The sequence below is a fragment of the Carassius carassius genome, chromosome 35 (assembly GCF_963082965.1).
Source record: "Carassius carassius chromosome 35, fCarCar2.1, whole genome shotgun sequence".
Lineage (NCBI taxonomy): Eukaryota > Metazoa > Chordata > Actinopteri > Cypriniformes > Cyprinidae > Carassius > Carassius carassius.
In genome coordinates, this window is record NC_081789.1 from 17,435,432 (window position 1) to 17,455,505 (window position 20,074).

General features: G+C 37.0%; 1 protein-coding gene across 5 annotated transcripts in view; it reads right to left on the bottom strand.

Annotated features, from left to right (window-relative positions):
- Window positions 1–803: 803 nt before the first annotated feature.
- flt1 (fms related receptor tyrosine kinase 1) overlaps window positions 804–20,074 on the bottom strand; it is a 33,243-nt gene continuing 13,972 nt past the window's right edge. The window contains exons 10-30 of one of the 5 annotated variants that reach the window (XM_059524689.1): window positions 19,341–19,488; window positions 14,668–14,788; window positions 12,292–12,400; window positions 11,343–11,648; window positions 8,172–8,318; window positions 7,953–8,084; window positions 6,846–6,952; window positions 6,621–6,756; window positions 6,436–6,540; window positions 6,205–6,318; window positions 5,513–5,601; window positions 4,871–4,985; window positions 3,966–4,063; window positions 3,753–3,875; window positions 3,552–3,663; window positions 3,248–3,347; window positions 3,042–3,147; window positions 2,844–2,953; window positions 2,567–2,633; window positions 2,383–2,474; window positions 804–2,112 (exon numbers count right to left, since the gene is read on the bottom strand). In XM_059524689.1, coding sequence (XP_059380672.1) covers window positions 1,956–2,112; window positions 2,383–2,474; window positions 2,567–2,633; window positions 2,844–2,953; window positions 3,042–3,147; window positions 3,248–3,347; window positions 3,552–3,663; window positions 3,753–3,875; window positions 3,966–4,063; window positions 4,871–4,985; window positions 5,513–5,601; window positions 6,205–6,318; window positions 6,436–6,540; window positions 6,621–6,756; window positions 6,846–6,952; window positions 7,953–8,084; window positions 8,172–8,318; window positions 11,343–11,648; window positions 12,292–12,400; window positions 14,668–14,788; window positions 19,341–19,488 — 2,594 coding nt within the window. In that variant the 3' untranslated portion in view covers window positions 804–1,955. Of the gene's footprint in view, window positions 2,113–2,382; window positions 2,475–2,566; window positions 2,634–2,843; window positions 2,954–3,041; window positions 3,148–3,247; window positions 3,348–3,551; window positions 3,664–3,752; window positions 3,876–3,965; window positions 4,064–4,870; window positions 4,986–5,492; window positions 5,602–6,204; window positions 6,319–6,435; window positions 6,541–6,620; window positions 6,757–6,845; window positions 6,953–7,952; window positions 8,085–8,171; window positions 8,319–11,342; window positions 11,649–12,291; window positions 12,401–14,667; window positions 14,789–15,600; window positions 17,084–19,340; window positions 19,489–20,074 lie in introns of those variants that run through there. The other 4 variants (XM_059524688.1, XM_059524691.1, XM_059524692.1 and 1 more) reach the window with 4 other exon arrangements.

Genomic DNA, 20,074 nt, shown 5'->3' on the forward strand with positions numbered 1-20,074 from the left:
TTCAATAATGTACTTTTTCCCATCGTCTTTTGTTTTAGTCAACTGATACTTGGTGGACATGGTGCCAAGCCTGTATCCCTCACCGAATCTCACACATACACATTAATACACCTTTTACAGGCCGATCTCATATCATGAATCCAGTTTCTAGAGGAACACACTCCAGACACACACATACACATGAACTCCTACATGAAATCCTCCTTTCACCATCCCAGTACGTTTTATGCCCATCTTGTGTTTGTCACATTTTTGCAATATTTGTGTGTACAGCAGTATTTTAATAAAGAGTAATAAAAGAGAACACTCGTCTGTTTGTTCTTAAATGGCATGATTGTTGCTTGAGTAGAGTATGATGACCTACAGCAGCAAAAAGGAACTTGTTTGCAACTTTTGGCTGAAAATCAGCACTGAGGAGAAGAATCAGATGCTTTCCAAAATAGATGCTACATGACCAGCACTGAAAAAGCAGAAATAAGACCCAGTTCATGAATGGTGCAAATGTTTTACAGCAGAAATGTTTGTCTATCATCAGTTGAGATAAGTGTCATTTTAGCAAAGTGTTTTTAGCCTTTTTTTTTTTCTAAAGTAACACTACTGTTAGAAAGTTTGGTGTTTTCATCTTTTTTTTTAATTACTTTTTAACTCCACCACAATGTGTTACATGGATCAAAAGTGACCGTAAAGACATTTCTGTTGGTGCAAAAGATTCTATTTCATATAAATGCTGTTTTGAATTTGAATTTCAAATAATGCTGAAAATATTCTCATGGTTTACACAAACATATTTAGCAGCACAACTGTTTTCAACATTGACAATAATGTTTTTTGAGCAGCAAATCAGCATATTAGAATTATTTCTGAAGGATTGAGTGACACTGTAACTGGAGTAACGGCTGCTGAAAATTCAGGTTTGCTAACACTGGAACAAATTTCATTTTAAAATATATTAAAATAGAAAATATTTTAAATAGTCATATCTCACAATTTTACTTTTTTTTTTATTTTTTTTATCAGACCCCAAAATTATAAAGTGTTTTTTTTTCTTTTAATGCTAAGATATATATATATATATATATTTCTCATTAAAATTTATTTTATTCTAGCAAAACTAAAAAGTCCTGTCCTCATTTGCAGGCTTTGTGCATTGGCAGTGTCATGTAAAAATATTTAGCTTTGGCTCTAGATCTGAAATCTGTAGTTTCATTCTTTTACAGCATTAAATACATTATATATATATATATATATATATATATATATATATATACTATAATATTTTCAGAGGTTACTATAAAGGTACTGAATGTAAATAGATCCAGCGTAAGGTGAACTTTTCCAGCATATGGCTTGCAGCACATGAAATGTGCTCTGCACTTAAACATTTGGTACCTACCTACAAGCAGTGATTGTAATAAATGCTTTTCATAAATAATAGCTACTCTGTGACTACTAAACACAACTAAAGTGGTACAGATTACCAGTGGCTTCAAAGAAGGTATACAGATATGAGATAAGTTTAAAAACAAAAGCGCTGAAATGCTAGTTGCCAACAAGATAGTAACGCTGCAGACAAAAGTCATGCAACACAGGAACATTTCCAGGCCTGATTAATCCCAATTAACTCCTAAAATAGAAATGTCCATATTTTTCTTAATGTTATAACTGGCTAAAAATTGCTTTAAGTGTAAGCTCTAAAATTTTTCAAAATGTTCTAATTTAATTGTCTTTTTTAAAATCCTTAACCAGTAATTTGAGTGATTAAAAAAAAAAAATCACATTAGTTCCTTGGGTAAAGAGGTTGGAATGTGCAGAGATTCAGTCAGAAACACTGGTTTAACAGGACAAACCTTGCATAATAAGGTACTGAAAGCAAAAGAGTTGAGATAAGCAGTGTTTTTGTGGTGGTGGTAACGGATGTTGACTTGTGTTTACAGGTCGCTTGGCTGACGCAAGTGTTAGAAACGGGGGTAGAGGAGAGCAGCTTCATAGTCTGGTGGGGGAGAGCAGCACCTCTCTGAGGAACACACCGGAGGAACCTCCCTCTGATGACAACAGGGGGCGCTATTCATACAAGGCAGCTTCATGTGCTGGTTTTCACCTTTGGAGAAGAACCTGTAACACAAAAGGCAGTGATCTCATTCATCGTTCATTTTAACAATTTTTGGGAACATAAGTTTCATCTCGAAGCTGAAATAGTTTAGAACAACAGCATTAATCTTATAAATGTTTCTACTATCACTTTTGATCGATTTAAAGCATCACTGCTGAATAAAAGTGCTATATAAAAAGTCCTAAAATAAATGATTTTACTAACTCCCCGGACTAACTTTTATTTTATTTGGTTATGTAACAGATCATGGAAGTCAATGTCATGACACCTACTTAGTGATGTTTTGGGTTTTAAATCTGTCTGTCCACTTCACCCGAATCAACTCTTCAGACGGGAGAACCATTCCACTGTCAGACTGGTTGTCCTAAAGTAAGATAAAAAAAATAAATTAAAAAAATAAAAACCTGTCAATCTCAACAACTTCACCCATGTGAAGTATAATTTTAAAACACTTACATCAGGGATTTCTTTGTGTAGATCCTCAAAAGTGCTGATGGCTTTGATTTTCCCAGAGCTGCTGAAGCTAAAATACATTTAATACATTTTAATATTTATATCTATGATATTTCCTTTAATAAATAATTTGAGAAGTTCCACTTATTTAATTTATTATTTTCATTTAATATCTATAAGTGTATTTTTTTAACACACTTTTGAATTGTACATAATTGTATTTCACGTGTAATTATTATACATATTCAGTTGATATGTTCACATATGATCACATTTGTACCTTGAAGTTCCCAGTGATTTCTGGCTTATGTCTTTCTGGACGATGTGCGCCGTGACGGTATTTCCTTCTCCAGAAATAAAAGCGTTCAGTGGAATATAATCCTTTCCATCCTGTTAAAAAAAAAAAAGTGAGTGTAAAAAAAAAAAAGAAAAAGAAAATTTCTGAGCAGTCAAATACAAACACTAAATAATGTTGCACCTGTTGGACGCAGGTCTGCAGGAGGTCTCCCAGTATCTCCACAAGAGCAGAGAAAGAAGGTCTGTCCTCAGGGTTATTTTCCCAGCATGCCATCATAATGCTGTAACTGTCAGACAAATCCCACAAGCTGAGTATTAGGACTGTATTGGTTCATTGGGCAATGACTGGACATGTTTAATATGATGTATTCAGCTGTGAGAACTGACATCTCCGGGGTGCTATACTCAGGAGGACACATCCGAGTCCCCTGCTTCAGTCTGTGACAAAACGCCTCATCAATGTTCAGCCCCGGGTACGGAGACGCTCCTGTGGACCACAAACACTCTTACATTTCTGGTTTCCTAATCAGTTTCCCTCACTTTCATTCTCTTGCTATGACCTGGCAGAACAACAAATGTCAACTGTTCGATCGTGCCAAATTTCAAAGCGATGATGTTATGAAAAAAAATCAACTGTGGCATTTGCCAAATGCTTGAATTATCTGATGTACATGAAGAGTATTGACATTACCAAGTGAGAAAATCTCCCAGAGCAGAACTCCATATGACCACACGTCACTCTGAGCGGTGAAGACTTTGTCGAAGATCGATTCAGGTGCCATCCATTTCAGTGGTAACCGTGCCTTCAAGGCAACACACATTCATTACACACATCTGACCCTTTTTTATGTTGCTGACCATTATCTTTGCTATATTGATGCATTACACTCACATCTCCCTTGCGCACATAGTCTGGGTCTTTGTATACGTCCCGGGCCAAGCCAAAATCACAGATCTTCACCACGTTGTTGTTGGACAGCAGGATGTTTCTGGCAGCAAGGTCACGATGGATGCACTGAAAACATGAAGAAGAAAAAAAAACATGATTCAAATCAAGTACATATTCATGTTCATATACCCTGATGCAGACAGGAAGGCACTTTACCTTACGAGAGGCGAGAAACTCCATTCCTCTGGCCACCTGAAAGCTGTAAGAGATCAGGTCTTCAAGCAGCAGAGGGCTGTTGGATTCAGGAAGAGAACCTTTCAGAAGACAAACAGAAAGACTTTAGTCTATCTTTAATGAACTGATCCAAAAAGATCTAGTTTTAATATTTAGATCAACATTATATTTGTTTTTATATCATGTCATGCCAAATGTAACTTTATTTCTTCCATATAACACAAAAGGTGAAATTTGAAGCAATATCTTGAAGAATATTTTTGAGCCATGGACGTGATAGCGACTATGCTAACTTTTAAAGTTTTCAACCTTTTGTAAAATGTTTTTTTAATGCTTTAGAAAAAAGTAATTTCTGCATCTGATCAAAAACAGTACAATTGACATTTAATATATTAGGAAAAGTCAATTATTCCTCCAGAAATCATTGTAATATGTGAATTTGCTGCTCAAGAAACATTTCTTATTATTATCAACATTGATTATATATATATATATATATATATATATATATATATATATATATATTATTTGATAAATAGAAAGGTCAAGAAAATAGCATTTATTTAAACATTTAGAAAAATATTTAAATCATTTATTTAGAAATATTTTGTAACAATACTTAAGGACTCGCATCTGAATCCTTGCTGAATAAAATAATTACTTCTTTCATAAATCTTACTGACCCTAAACTTTTGAATGGTAGTATAAGTGATGACAATTAAAACATTTTTGGTAAACTATGTAAACTATTTTGGTAACTCAATGTCTTTTAGCTTCAAAATAAATCGTTATTGCACCGGGGAAAGATTGTCGTACTGTTCAACAAGTTTTATGGTTTATTGCACATCGATCATTTAAATGACATCATGCATGTGATGAAAGCTCACCGCTGTCCTCCTCTGAGATCTCTCCTTTCTCCTCACTAAACCCTGAGCTGGCATTGCTCTGGCTGCTGGACACACGAGTTAATCGTGCTTTATATCCCTCCTCTTCTCTGCTCACCTGAGTCAGACACACAACACATGAAGTGAGCAACCTCTCAGCTGGAACACATCTGGTGAATAATGCTCAGCACATATCAACACATCAGTGTCAGGTAAATACAAGGACTCCACATGTCTCTCATATTTTACTAGACCCCACTGATCTGGGATCAGGTCTATCACAGAAACACACTGTTCTTTGTGTGAAACTTTTCTAGCGGTCATTTAAGGAGGTAAGCAGCTTTAGAGATGGTCACACAGAGGGAAGTATGACTCTGTTGTCTTGATGAACACTGCTCTGTTTATTTCAGAAGGAAATAAGAGAAGTCTATAAACATGACACCAGACATATATAGAGCTCACTAAACCTCACAATACCACAAACTAACAGTTCCTCACTCAACATACTGTGACATTCAGAAGACTTTCTGAGTGATGTTCTGCAAAACGAATAAAAGATTGTAGTTCAGAGATGAAGTTGCCTAATAAATATTAAGTGAAATAAAACTGTTGAAGTGAAATTTACTCAGACAGACACAGACTAACCCTGTTCAACAGGAACACTTCTCGTTTGCTCTTAAGGTACGCAGACAGGTTGCCAAACTTGCAGTATTCAACTATGATCATCAGAGGCCCTGAAAATACCAAAACATATCAATTTAATGCATATAGAAAAACATCATTCCCTCATCATATACTATAAATGTTATATATGTTGTTCAAAAGTTTGAAGTCAATTCAATTTTTTTGTGTTTTGAAAGAAGTCTCTTATGCTATTTGATCAAAAATACAGTAAAAACAGTAATATTGTGAATTATTTTTACAATTTAAATTATGTTTTCTATTTTAATATATTATGAAACTTCATTTATTCTGTGATTCAAAGCTCCATTTTCTGCATCATTACACATGTTCTTTCAGAAATCATTCTAATATGCCGAAACATTTATGCTAACATTCAGAAACATTTCTTATTATTATAAATTAATTAAAATAAACATCATTTCATTAATTTTTTGAGGAAAAAATTATTTGATGAATAGAAAGTAAAAAAAGAAAAACAGCATTCATTTGATATAGAAATCTTTTCTAACATAATAAATGAAACATGCTGACTCTAAAATGGTATCCTGTTACATATACATGCACAAGCCAAACACATCTTAAATCACTTTTATAGATGCCCTATAGCAAAAACCAATCTTTGAGGGTTTACAGAGAAATGGGGACATGCAGACCTCCTGGTTTGGTACATGCACCAAGAAGATTGACCACATTGAGGTGATGACCAATATGATTGAGGATCTTCAGTTCTGTCATCAGAGCCTTGTGTTCACTGGGCGTAGCGCCATCTGCAGGAACAGGACAGACATAACTCCTGACACTAATGTATATTTGCTAAATCGGCTTTTTATTACACAATAGGTATTTTTAAGATTCTTGAGCAGTTTTAATGCTTATGAATATACCTTTAAGCATTTTGACTGCCACTGTGGTGCAGCTGGCTGAACTGCCAATGCCAAAAGCTGAGGCCTGCATTACTCTGCCAAATGCCCCTCGCCCCAGGGGCTTTTCTGGAGAGCAGAACAATAAATCACATATCAGTATACTGCATAACAGCATCAATACGACTTATAAAGCACACACACTTTACCAAGTTGAAGGCGGTCACGTGGAAACTCCCATTGGGCGGGATCATACTGTAATCTGTCGCAGTTCTCAACCAGATGTTCATCCCCCGGATGCAGGATGATTGGCAGGTACTCTGCTTTGCCATTAGTGGAGTTCGGCTGAGAATGACCCACATAATATATATATATATATATATATTACGTTAGAATAATATAAGAAGTTTTAACTTTCCTTGATTGGCTCTCACCTGTTTGAGTTTGCGAATCAGCAGTGTGAGAAGAAGCCAGAAGAGAGTGGCCACCACGCATGTACATGCTAGAGTCGGGATCTCCAGGGAAAGGGATTCAGATGAACCTTTCGGATACATAAACAAGTGTTGTTTAAAGAGAAGAAATAAGAGACTGGGACATGACCGGGATCACATTCGTCCCCATGAGCATGACAACTCCCTATAGGTCATGAGCAATGCATTAGCCCCTATAGAAACAGCTAAACAAATAACCTACATAAAAATAGGTAAACAGTTTAAGGGTTGAAAAGCCGAGGCCATCTGTGGGAAATGAAAATGGGAGACAGTTTCCTTCCTGGTCTATCGGAAGAGAACAGCGTGAACGTCTCCTTTCAGCACTGTGTTTAGAAGCATCCGACAAGAGTAAATAAGGGAGTGTGAGAAAAAAAAAGGCTGCGAAGGAAAACAATAACAGCAAAAAAAGTAAACTAATACCAACATAAAACTGTTAAAGGACTATTCATGCATACATTCAAAGTTTAAAATGTGGGGTCTGTAGAATTTTAATTTATATTTTTGAAAGGAGCATCTAATGCACACCGAGGCTGCATTAATTTAATTAAATTTAAATATAGTAAAAAAAGCATTATTGTGAATTATAAAATAACTGTTCCTATTTTAAAACTTTTAAATAATGTATTCAGTAAAGCTGAATTTTCAGCGTCATTACTCCAGACTTCAGTGTCACATGATTCTCCAGAAATCATTCTAATATTCTGATTTGGTGCTCAAGAAACATTTCTCATTATTATCAATGTTGAACACAGTTGTGCTGCTTAATATTCTTTATGATACTTATTTTTTTCAGGAATTTTTTAACAGAATTTAATTTATTTGAAACAGAATGACAATTTTGATCTAATAAAGTGTGTTGCCCCATTTCAACAGTAGTATATAGACAATTATTTAAAAATGCATTTCATTGCATTATTATTTATTATTATTATTATTATTATTAAATTTACACTTTCCATAAAATGTGAAATTTTAAGTTAATAATGATACAAATTAAAATGAGTAAATTTACTCTCAGGTTTTGAGACAAAGGACAATGCAGAAGCTTACTTTGAACCCAAATGTGGGCGGAGCTCTCCACAGACCCTCTCTCATTGGTGGCCTTACAGGTGTAAAGTCCCTGGTCTTCAACTGTAATTCGGTCGATATGAAGAGTCCCTTCCTCTGGAAACAGCATAATACCTGCCAGCAAAAGATACACGTATGCAATCTATTTACGTACATGGATACTTAACATAAATATTCAAAAAGCAGGTTTTCTAGTCTCACCAGACACCTGCTGCAGCTTTCTTTGGTCCTTATACCATGTGATCCGGGGGTGTGGAATTCCCCGAGAGGGGCAGCGAAGAGTGACCGATTTGCTTACGTTAACACTGTGATCACTCAGATTTCGCAGCAGCACCGGTGCCTGCAGAACTGTATAGTGTGAGACAAAAGGGCTCGGGGTCAGGGGTCATTACGCATGATGTTCCACGTCCACTGAATCAGTTTAATCAAAAATGATCAAAAAATTCCCCTAGGGAGACTGACGGATATCACAGCAATCACATGAAGCACTTAGCATTACACGTCCGCCTTATAAAGCAGCTGAGTGATTTAAGAGTGACGCGGGTTGCTATTGTTACAGAAGTGTGAATAGACTGCGAGTTGTATTTCTTTCATTGCAGATTAAGGCCTGGAATGTTTGAATTGCAGCCATGGGATTTGTGCCATTCAGTGAAATCCCTCTGTTTGTCTTAATGACACATTCAGCATATCACAGACTCAACTGATATTTCCGGGTTAGCTGACCAAGGTTTGGCTGTTGCTATTGCTTTGGCTGTTGAAAGTTTTACAGTGTAGTCTAAAATGTATGTAGATTAATATAAGAAAGAGAATCGCAGGTTAACTTGTCTGGAACCTAATTTACATACAACAAAACTCCCTGAGGCGTTCTTCACATATACCACTCTAGAAAAAGAGGAGAATAATAAGTTTAAACGACTGCTTCATATTTTCCTCCTGGATACAATTGATTATTGTCCCTTTCCTCGTTCTGTGACAGTGTCTGATTGGCTGATTGTTCTTTGGCCATGTGAAGCAGCCTGTAAATGTGGCATTGTGGGAAGTGCCATTGTGTGCTCTTCCTCCTTACTAGAACTCATTCCCACACCAAAGAGGTTCTGCTTCACACAGCCTTGGAGAGAAGGGCTACAGGAAGCTCTGGGACCCACTTCCTAAGGACCCCTTTTGCTTTGTCTTTCTCCTTCTCTTTTCGTTTCTCTTTCCGCCTCTGTCTCTGAATGTGTGGGTGTCCACAAACACATCCTTACATTACTTAAAATCAGTATCTAAGAGAACTCTGATGGCTTCTGACTGTGTTGTGGCCTGCAATAACCTGCTATTTCTGATTTGTTTGCATTTGTTAGCATATGTAAATGTACAGATGATACAGCAATATGGTATATGACCATGAATACTGTGTTGTCCTTTTTTTTCTAAAATGAGACACAAATACCTTGTTTTTGATGTAAGCCTTATCAGATATGTTTAAAACTATTATTTATTATAAAAAACATGTTGAACTATTTTTAATGACCGGAAATGTATCCCACATTTTGCATACAAACCTGTTACTATATGATTTCTCCCAGTTACAAAAAAATGTAAACTATATAGACCAATTCAGAGTAGACGTCACAGTTACGTCACTTGCAGCTGCGTGCACATAGCGGTTGCAAAAAAACACAGGGAACAAGTGGAGGTAAATGGGTAAAATCCATGGAATAAGAGAAAAATATATATATTTTTGTGCCTTTTGATGTCAAGATCGGAATGCACATAATTTTTATAGAATACTGTCGTCAAAGACACCATTAAAGCTAAATGCTGACATTTAAATGGACATATTTTGGATGAAAACTGCTATGATTACTCTACTTTTAAAGCATACATTTGATTTAAACAATAGGTCTACATAATATTCACATTCACTGTTCAATGATGTATTGTATTATGTACAGTACAGTATTAGCCCTACCCCTATTAAACCTTACTACTGTATTAAAATTTTTACATAACATTTATTTATTTTATCTCACAATTCAAGACTTTTTTTCCTCGCAAATGCAAGTTTATATATCCAAATTTAGACTTTATAACTCGACTTAACTCAAAAATAGTGAGTTTATCAATTCTGAGGGGAAAAAAACTGAAGAGCTGAGGGAAAAAGAGAGAAGGACCAGTTGTTTTTCCTTATTAGAATTGTGAGATATAATCTCGGAACTGCGAAAATAAATTTTGAATTTTGAAATATAAAATCAAATGTACTCTTTTTTTTATTATTCTTTTATTCCAGTTGAAAACTGTCATTTTCTGCCACTAGATAGTTTCCGCACACAAATAAACATCATCCCTGTTTCGGATCTGTAAGACTATCCCACTATCTAATGTCAGTTTCATTGAATAACAGTGCTTATCACTGAGTGACAAGCTCTTGTAATATGCAGAGAACATTTTGAAAATGATATCTAATCAATATAATCTGCAATCTTTTTAAACCTTACAATTTTATACTGTATCCGTGTAATTCTCTGTCTGTAAAGGCTATTCGCTCCCGGGTTTTCTGCAACCATGATGCCCACGCATTCTGAACGTTTACAAACCTATAATTGGTCTATACACCCAGGTAGGAACATAATATGAGCAAGTAAGTATTGGCTTAATTTTAAAAGGTTAATCAACCCTGTTACGGTAAGATACCATAAGAAAAAATATTACAATATTTTTATTACCTAATGGAAAATGTTAATTACTAATATTGGAAATTTTAAAACTGTTGTATAATTGTTTAGTAATATTTATAAAAAAGAATATAGCATTTTGTTTGCAATTACAGGGAAAATTCTGGACAATAAAAAAAATTAAATAATAATAAATGCAATTTTAAAATAAATGAATAAATATATAATAATAATAACAATAACAATATTTCAAGATGTGTAGGAAGAAATCTTACTTAAAATTACCTTTTCAAGAGTTTCAGACCCTATTTTGTACCCCATAAAAGGGCTAAAAGTTCTGCTTTCAATTAAAAAATAATAATTTGCATATTTGTTGTTTTAAAACAGTATGCTTTTCTTGTTAATGCTGAGAAGCACTGATGTCAAAGCAGTTGTGCCACATCCTAAAATTGCTGATAAGTAATAGATTCTACACATTATATATCAACTACTATTATGGTACTTTTTTTTTTAGGGTTCATCAATATTTAATTCTATAGAAAAGAGCAGCGAAGACTTTTCGTTATATATATCCATACTGTGCTCTATGCAACAAAGAAAGTCTGGAACAACATGAGGGTGAGTAAAAGATGACAGAATGTTCATGTACTGATAAACTATCCCTTTACAGAGAGCATGAATGTGTGTGTGTTGATCACAATGACTCTTAAAGACACACCTGTGACCTCCACGGTTGTATCTAGGTGTGTATGTTCTCCTGTAAGCAGGTGTGTGGCGGAACAGCGGTATGTTCCCGAATCCTGTGCCGTCACATTCTTCAGCAGAAGCTGCAGAGTGTGAGAGAACTGCCCCTCTTTGAGCTCCCCGCCGAGATCTAAAGCTCCCTCTGATGTGGTGGATTGATTCGTAAATCTATACCATGACAGGTCTGAATAGAGGTGCCTATTGGCTATACAGACCAGACGGAGGTCCCCTCCCTCTCTGGGCTCTTCCTCCAAAGACACGATTAGGCCTCCTTTGACATCTGTGATGGTGGACAAAAGCAGATTCAGTTTCCACTTCCTCTGCATAAAACCTCGATACAGTGAGACAGAATACATGCAGACCTCCTGGCAACAACCAAGTTTTGTTTGAGGCTTTTAAACAAAAAACAGCCTAGAGAAACCATTTTGGAAGTGTTGACCAAGCAGCATTTTTTGTAATCTTTGATGACAATGTTGAATAGCCATTGTCAGTACAAGTAGCAATAAGACGCTAGTGTAAAGGCGCGTTATTTACTTTAACTTTTTGAAATTTCCCGTGGAAACCACTTGAGGGTTTCCTGATGGAAGATAATGTTTATCTTTCCCAAACACCACCAGTGTTCTCCAAATAATGCACCGCACGAGGATGCAGTATGATAAGAGCCACAGGTTCCTGTTCACTCCTCCACCCTGTCGCTATGACAACAGCCAGGATGGGCTACATCCACTGTGGCCGAAATTAGCACAGCTTGAAACCAAACCCTCGAAAAAAAAGGGGATGGAGGAGTGCGGGATTAGAGGAAGAAAGGGAAGGAGTGAAAGGGAGGGAGTATGAGAGACAAATACATGAAGAACGAGGTAAAATATATGGATGTTGAGGTTTAAGTATCTTTTAAAATGTAGTTATGTTTATACACAAAGTACCTGTGACATAGAAACTGATGTCTAGTTCATCTCTGCCCATTAAGTTTGATGCAACACAGCGATAGATGCCAGATATCAATGCTTCGCCAACTGTCAGAACTCCTACAGTCTGTGGAAACATACACACACACACAAACTGTAGCATGCAAGCAAGCACGGCTAAATTTTTGATTTCCTCAAGGACATGTTTCTGCATCAACTTCCATTGTTTGTCCAGGTACTACATTCTCATTAAACAATCATAGCTATAACACAAACCCTGCTCAAACTCTAACCTTGATTGATAAGAATGCTGTTCAAGCACTTGACTTAAGTCCTATGCACAAACCCAAAATGTATTATTACTTTGGTTAATAATGTTGTTCCAAGACAAGCCATGACCAATGATGTTGATCCAGGGACATGTTGGGTAAATTTTGGTAAGTAATGACATTTTCTGAGAACCCAAAGCTCACGAGGTAATAACATTTCACATTACCTCTAGCTACAAAATGAGTAAGCTTAGGAGTAATCAAAATTTCACAACATGAAAACCAAACAATGGTTTTATTCTTATTCTAATAGTTGGATTGCTTGCCATTGAACTCTATTCCCCCATTGTATCTTACAAAAGGAGGTTTTAATATTTATCAAACTGATACTGGTTAAGATCCATTCCCAAATGGAAGAGATGCTTTTAAGCCATTACATCATTATGTCTCCTCATGGGGGTGGGGTAACGGATTCTGACAGCTGGATTGTTCGCCCTCCTTTTCCCTCCATGCTTCTTAAACAAGGAGGTTTTAATATTTAGCAAACTGATACTTTTTAAGATCCATTCCCAAATGGTGGAGAATCAACCATTTTGAGCCACTATATAATTATGTCTCCTCATGGGGGTGGGGGAACAGATTCTGACAAATTCATTTTTGCGCTGTCCGATTCTGTTCCCCTCATGATATTGGTTAAGATCCATCCTCAAATGGCATGAAATGGTTCGATACAAAGCTGGGGGAACAGATTCTGACACCTGGATTAATCGCTGTCAGATTCTTTCCTTCCTTTTCTGATATAACCAGGTTTTAGTATTTATCAAACTAAAACTTTTAAGCCACTGGATCCTGTCTCTTTAAGTGGAAGGGGGAACAGATTCTGCCAGCTGGATTGCTCGCCATTCTGTTCCCTCCATGTTTCTTATACAAGGAGCTACTTACATTTGTCAAACTGATAATGGTTAAGATGCATTTGTTAAACTGGATATAATAAACACATTTTAATACACTATATCAACATCTCACTCCATGTTTTTCTTTAAATAAAAAGAGGTTTTAATATTTATCAAAACGATATTGGTTAAGATCTAGGGTTGGTTAGGGTTCATACTCAAAAAGGCATATACTGTAATCAACATGTCTCCCCACAGGGCTGGGAAAACAGATTCTGACTCCTGGGTTGCTCGCCATTAGATTCTTTTACCCACTTTTCTGATACAAGTAGGTTTTAAAATTGATCAAACTGACACTGGTTAAGACCCATCCTCATTCGGGATAGAATCCACAACTTTTAAGCCACTACATCAACATGCCTCTCCACAGGTGTGGGGACACTGGAGTATTCGGGGATGGAGTATTCGGGGAAGTCGTGGCCTAATGGTTAGAGAGTCGGACTCCCAATCGAAAGGTTGTGGGTTCGAGTCCCGGGCCGGCAGGAATTGTGGGTGGGGGGAGTGCATGTACAGTTCTCTCTCCACCTTCAATACCATGACTTAGGTGCCCTTGAGCAAGGCATCGAACCCCCAACTGCTCCCCGGGCGCCGCAGCATAAATGGCTGCCCACTGCTCCGGGTGTGTGCTCACAGTGTGTGTGTGTGTGTTCACTGCTCTGTGTGTGTGCACTTCGGATGGGTTAAATGCAGAGCACAAATTCCGAGTATGGGTCACCATACTTGGCTGAATGTCACTTCACTCACACTGATTTTGACATCTGGATTGCTCGCCATCAGATTCTATTCCCTCCATGTTTCTTATAATAGGAGATTCTAATATTTATCAAACTGATACCAATTTTAATACTCTTTGTTGCTATTTGCTATTGTTGTTCTAGCACCAACAAGAAGAGAGATTCAAGTACATGCATGGGGGATGGAGATGGAGTATTCTTGAAATAAATCATTTAATGTTGTTCCAGTAATCAGAGAGGAAGGACACCTGTTTAACCACCTACAGAGCTAACTAGAATTGGAACTTGATTGTTGTTATCTGGAACACATAATTCCACAGAACTGAGTGCAGATGCACTCGTGTGAATCCCGGGGGAGTACTTTTGCGTTCTTGTGTGTCCTTTTGTGTATTCATTTCATCTGTTCCCTATGATCAGTCCACCCACTTAAAGACTCACCTTATTCTTCCCTTCTAACACTTCCTGTCTGTAGCTGACGGTCAGGATGGGATTGTGGGTGGACGTGACTTCTGTCTTCTCGCTGACTGCAGTCCAGGACGAAGGAGGAGGCTTCTCGCATCTTAGAGAGAGGAAGACAGAGGACGAGAAAGAGGAAGAGAGAACGACAGCACTCTCAGTTCAGAAGTGTCGAAGTATGATGTCACAAGACACAGATGTGTAGCGCAGCTGCGGTATGAAAGGGGAAGACCAGAATCTTCCATTCCCTGGTCTCTTGGGAATTAATTTTTCACTATAGTCAAATTATGGAAATGTTTCTTTGGAATTTTTGGAGGAATTTATCTTCAGTGTGTGTATCATTTGTGTCAGGATATGGCGACACTCATTGGAGTGTTCCGTAATTACCAGTTTGTGTGGTTTGGATGTGTTCCTTTTCCTGCCTGTAAATAATGCGAGCCAAGCTTCCGAAGTTCCAACCTCTCATCCACTTTGCACACCAACTTCGAGGCATTTATCCCATTATCTTATCCATGCCAATTCTTTAAGGTCGCTAATCTTTGGAGCAAGGTTCTGATGGGCCATGGCGATGGGTATTTGTCCGTGACTGTGTGCCCACCGCCCTGTTACCCCTCCCTGGCTTTGACGACTCTCTCTGATTGCTCTTCCTATTTGGCTGAGACAGTGAGTGTTCTGTCCTCATATATGTCCCACCCTGATAATGACAACAGCACTTCTTAAACACACAGTCAACTCTCCCATGGCTCTCCGGGAAGAGTCGCTCGCTGGTTCTCTCATACACACACACACTCACACAAAGAGAGCCTTCAAACGTCCATTTGTTTAACCACAAACATCCCCACTCATTCTGCATTCACACACATTCATCCATAACCAGTGTGCCTGTGTACAGTATTACGAACTGACTTCAGTGGATCATTATGAAATCTAGTCTGTTTTATTGTCTAGAAAAGCATCAGTCAAGAAACAATTTATTATAGTCAGCCAATATTTCAGCTAAATCTTTGCCAGCAGCTAGGACTTCACATATGCATTTTCTGGAACAAAACAAACCAGATTGTACAAATAATTTCAAGCAAATTTAATGTAAAAACAAATACATTGATATAAACACATACATTAGATATTAAAATACATTTTTTATCAGCATTCTTACACATTTGGTAATTACTGAGCTTTACCATAAGTAAGTTAGTTGTATAAAATTATTAAATATTAGAATCATATATTACTCATAGACAATCTGTATAAAAAGGGACGAATCACACTGGGAGAGACCCGTAGAGCAGAAACAAACATACAAATACTCATGCAACACACACAAACACTGGCATACAAACAGGCAGGATATTCTCTTTCAGCACAGAATAAAGCAACTGTAATACACAGCATCACTGTGAAGTGGAAGAGTTTAACATAAGATGACAAACAGGATGACACAGAGCTTTTGTCATTTATTTATGGCCGATCAGAACTCCTACACAGCAGGCATTCTGGGCCAGGTCCAGTATAAAAAAAAAAAACCTGAAATCCAAATAGGAAACCCTCATTTTCTCTGCCCTCCTTGGCTCACGTAGAGATGGTAGATAGAGGATATTTTCATCATGTACAATCTGAACTCACAGCTTTTGTGGATGTTAGAACTACAACTGATGGTTTGGGTTTTGGAGCTGGAGGCTTGTTTCATACATCCTTTATAGTACCACTTAAGAACACAAAAAGTAAAGCAGCACCAGGCAGTGTATTGATGGGGATCATGCTCAGAAAGAGGAAGAGCAGAAAAAACTGTCTCTATACAACAACAACAAAGAGGAATAAATTAGGATGTAGTTCCCGGGGTGCAGAGATATCAGCCTCTCCGTTCTGTGTGAGCCAAGCTGTTCTGGATCATCGTGAGTTGGCCTGCTTTTAGTGATGTCTCTGGGGTGGCTGGATAAGGAAAGGGCACTGTCTGTTGTAGGGTTATTTGTGAGTGTGGCAGGACAGGTGAAGGGGATTGTGGGGGATAGGTAAAGTGGGGTAGAGGGTGTGTGTGTTTCTGTGTGGGATCAGGGACTCTCAAGAATAGATCAAGCTCCTGAGGAAGCGGACTGTGCCACGTTTGAAGACGGAGGGACAATCACGCTGCTGGGAAGCTGTCTCGCGTCGGGGAGGAAGCCAAACAACGAGAGGAAAAGCGCTCTGATTTTTCGCACAGGAAGCCCGTCTGCGCCTCCTGCCTGGCTGAGATAAGAGTGCTGCTGTTCCCATGGTCGAGCTCAAGCCCATCCAGCCGCTATCAGGCCGGCACGGCCCACAACTCCACTCTCCCTGGGCCTCCTCCACTGCAGCGTCAGGCCAGCCGCGCCGGGCTGCTATAAAGAATAAGGGCCTGAGTCAGGGTCCAGCCAGTCAAGACCTCTCAACAGAATGTATATACAATACCTTTCAATGATCAAGCTTTACAAAGTGCTTTCATTTTTTTTTTAAATCATATATACCTTTTGAAATTTAAGATGCGTATATCTCAGCAAAATCAATATGCAAATGATATATATATATATATATATATATATATATATATATATCAGATAGAGAGAATCTACAGGCATTTTCTGCACCCATTTTAGCATAAACTCCCAGAGAAAGAATTTAAACAAGGTAATTTGTGTTAAACTAAATGTTTTAGAAACATATTGCTAACTGAAAGAATAAATAATTTAGTTTTTAATCAAATTAGAGTATGACAAGTGTTTGTTAAAGGGATAGTTTACCCCAAACATTTTTCTAATTTTTATGCATATCTAAAACTAAAAAAAAAAAAAAAAATGCATCATTTTTGAAATAAAACAAATATATAAAAAAAATTAACTTATTTTATTTCTACTATTTTTCTACTTATTTTACACTGAAGCACTAAAATTACTAAAACTTAATAAAACTAGAAATATTAAAAATCTAGGTAACACTTTTCGTATAGGGACCAATTCTCACAATTAACTAGTTGCTTATCAGCATGCCTATTATTAACATAATGGCTGTTTATTAGTACTTATAATTCACATATTCTGCATGACCATATTCTATATTCCCAATCCTACCCAATACATAAACTTTAGAACTACCTTACTAACTAGTAATAAGCAGCAAATTAGTAATTTATTGAGGCAAAAGTCATTGTTACTGGTGTGTTAATAGCAAGAGTTGGACCTTCTTTGACATATTGGACCGAACAGTATTAATATTAATTGAATCATTGCATTTTTGCATGAACTTTCACTTTAAGATTGCATGAAGGACAGTTGGCAAATACGGGGAGTCTGTTGCATTATTCCAACCAAAAAGACTTTTCCTCTCAGTGATTTTTCATTTTTAGTTCTTTTAGGAAGCACTCAAAGAATAGGCCAAGAAAAATCACCAATATAACATGTCATGAAGGCAGTACAATAAGGGGAAGCATGATCTAAAAATGGACACATTTTGAGCAGAAATGGCAGTGTCATACTGTAGTGTAACACTTTCAGGGTTTGATTATAAAAAATATTGATGTGTGTGTGAGAGTATATATGGGAGTAGGCTGGGAATGTATGTGAAAGGGTGTTTGTGTGAGATGAGCAATGCTTACTAAATTTTTCTCATGAGAATGGTGGATATGTAGTATATCAGACATTGAAGAAGGCATGGCAGGATGCGTCTGAGCAATCACAATAATAAACAGCCAGCATTCTGCACAGGAAGTTCATTAAATCATAGTGTTTAATTTAGAAACGAACAAATCGTGCTTGTAAGCACGGAACTGGCTTCTTTTGAAGTGCTTTTTTCTGCACTTTCAACTCGGGAGTTAAATTCAGTTCTGTGACTGTACCAGGCACACATTCACACAAATACGAACACATACACTCGACCGTCTACATCCACACAAAAATGAATAGAGACACACACATGAAAGGCCTTCTCAAGCATCTGTTCTACAGGCTAAGAGGAAACCCTGTCTGAACACATGCTGAACTAGACAAAACAGGTCTCTATTCACAAACACACACACACACACACACACACGTGTGTGAGTATGTTTGTACATATAGACACATGTCTCCACTCATATGTGCATTCATTCTAAAAAAAACCCACATAAAACACACTGTGACCAGGTACAGTGTGAAATAACTGAACTGCTTATATATTTTCAGGACATTACGCAATGATGGAGAGTATATATAACTTAGTCTAGTGTGGGAAATCCAAACCTAGCAAAACTGCATTGTCTCTCGTGTGTTTTTTCACCTGGATCAAATACTAAATTAAAAGTGACTAAACTTTTGGCCATGACCCAGTATTCTTCACCGTATCCCTTTCCTCTGTGACTAAACGTCAACGAGGACACGATTAGTCAGTCATTTGGGAAATTTTTCAAATTTAGAAAGTTCATTGTAATGCTTTCACTTCTTAAAACATGAGAGTGGGAAATAAATTGAGATTTTAGAGAGCTCGCAGAGGCCTCAATAAAACAAAGGGACCATAACCTTCCTAAAACAGGGTCTATGTTATGCGAGTAGGCTACTTTGGCTTACAATAATAAGGTTGTGTATTTGATCTGCATTTCAATATGCATTCATCACTGCCTTATTTTGTATTTGATAAACATTTGTGTGTTTCTGAGTGGATTGTGAACTTACAGGCCTTTCGGAGGACATGGATGCCAGAGCCATTGTATTTGAGGTGGTGGGACACCGTGAGAGGTGCAGTGCAGGGCTTGTCTGCTGCCTCGCTGGACAGTCCCGGCTTGCTGAGAGGAAACTGTCTTTTCTCCAATCTGTGGCTTCACTGTCAACAGATTTCGATCAGAGGGAAAAGGCAATGAGGGCATATTGTCATAGTCTCCATCATAAATAATTATAAATTCATTATTGTGTGTGTGTTTTTGTTTGAGGAAAAACAAAAACGGATCTTTTTTTTTTACATTTTAATTATAAATTGTTAAACTATCAAATTTACAAAACAGTTTGATTGAATTTAATAAAACAGTAATATAACATTAAAAGTAGTGCTGGGCAACACTTAATCATGATTAATCACATTCAAAATCAAAGTATTTGTTTATATATATATATATATATATATATATATATATATATATATATAGCCTTTAAAGTTGTCCAAATGTTGTCCTTTGCAATGCATATTACTAATCAAAAGGTACATTTTAATAAATTTGCGGTAGGAAATGTACAAAATATCTTAATCGAACATGATCTTTACTTAATATCCTAATGATTTTTGCCATTAAAAAAAAAACGCTAATTTTGGCCAATACAATGTTTTTTTGGCTATTGCTACAAATATACCTGCGCAACCTAAGACTGGTTTCGTGGTCCACGGTTAAATATAATATAAGTGTGTTCTTTGTATA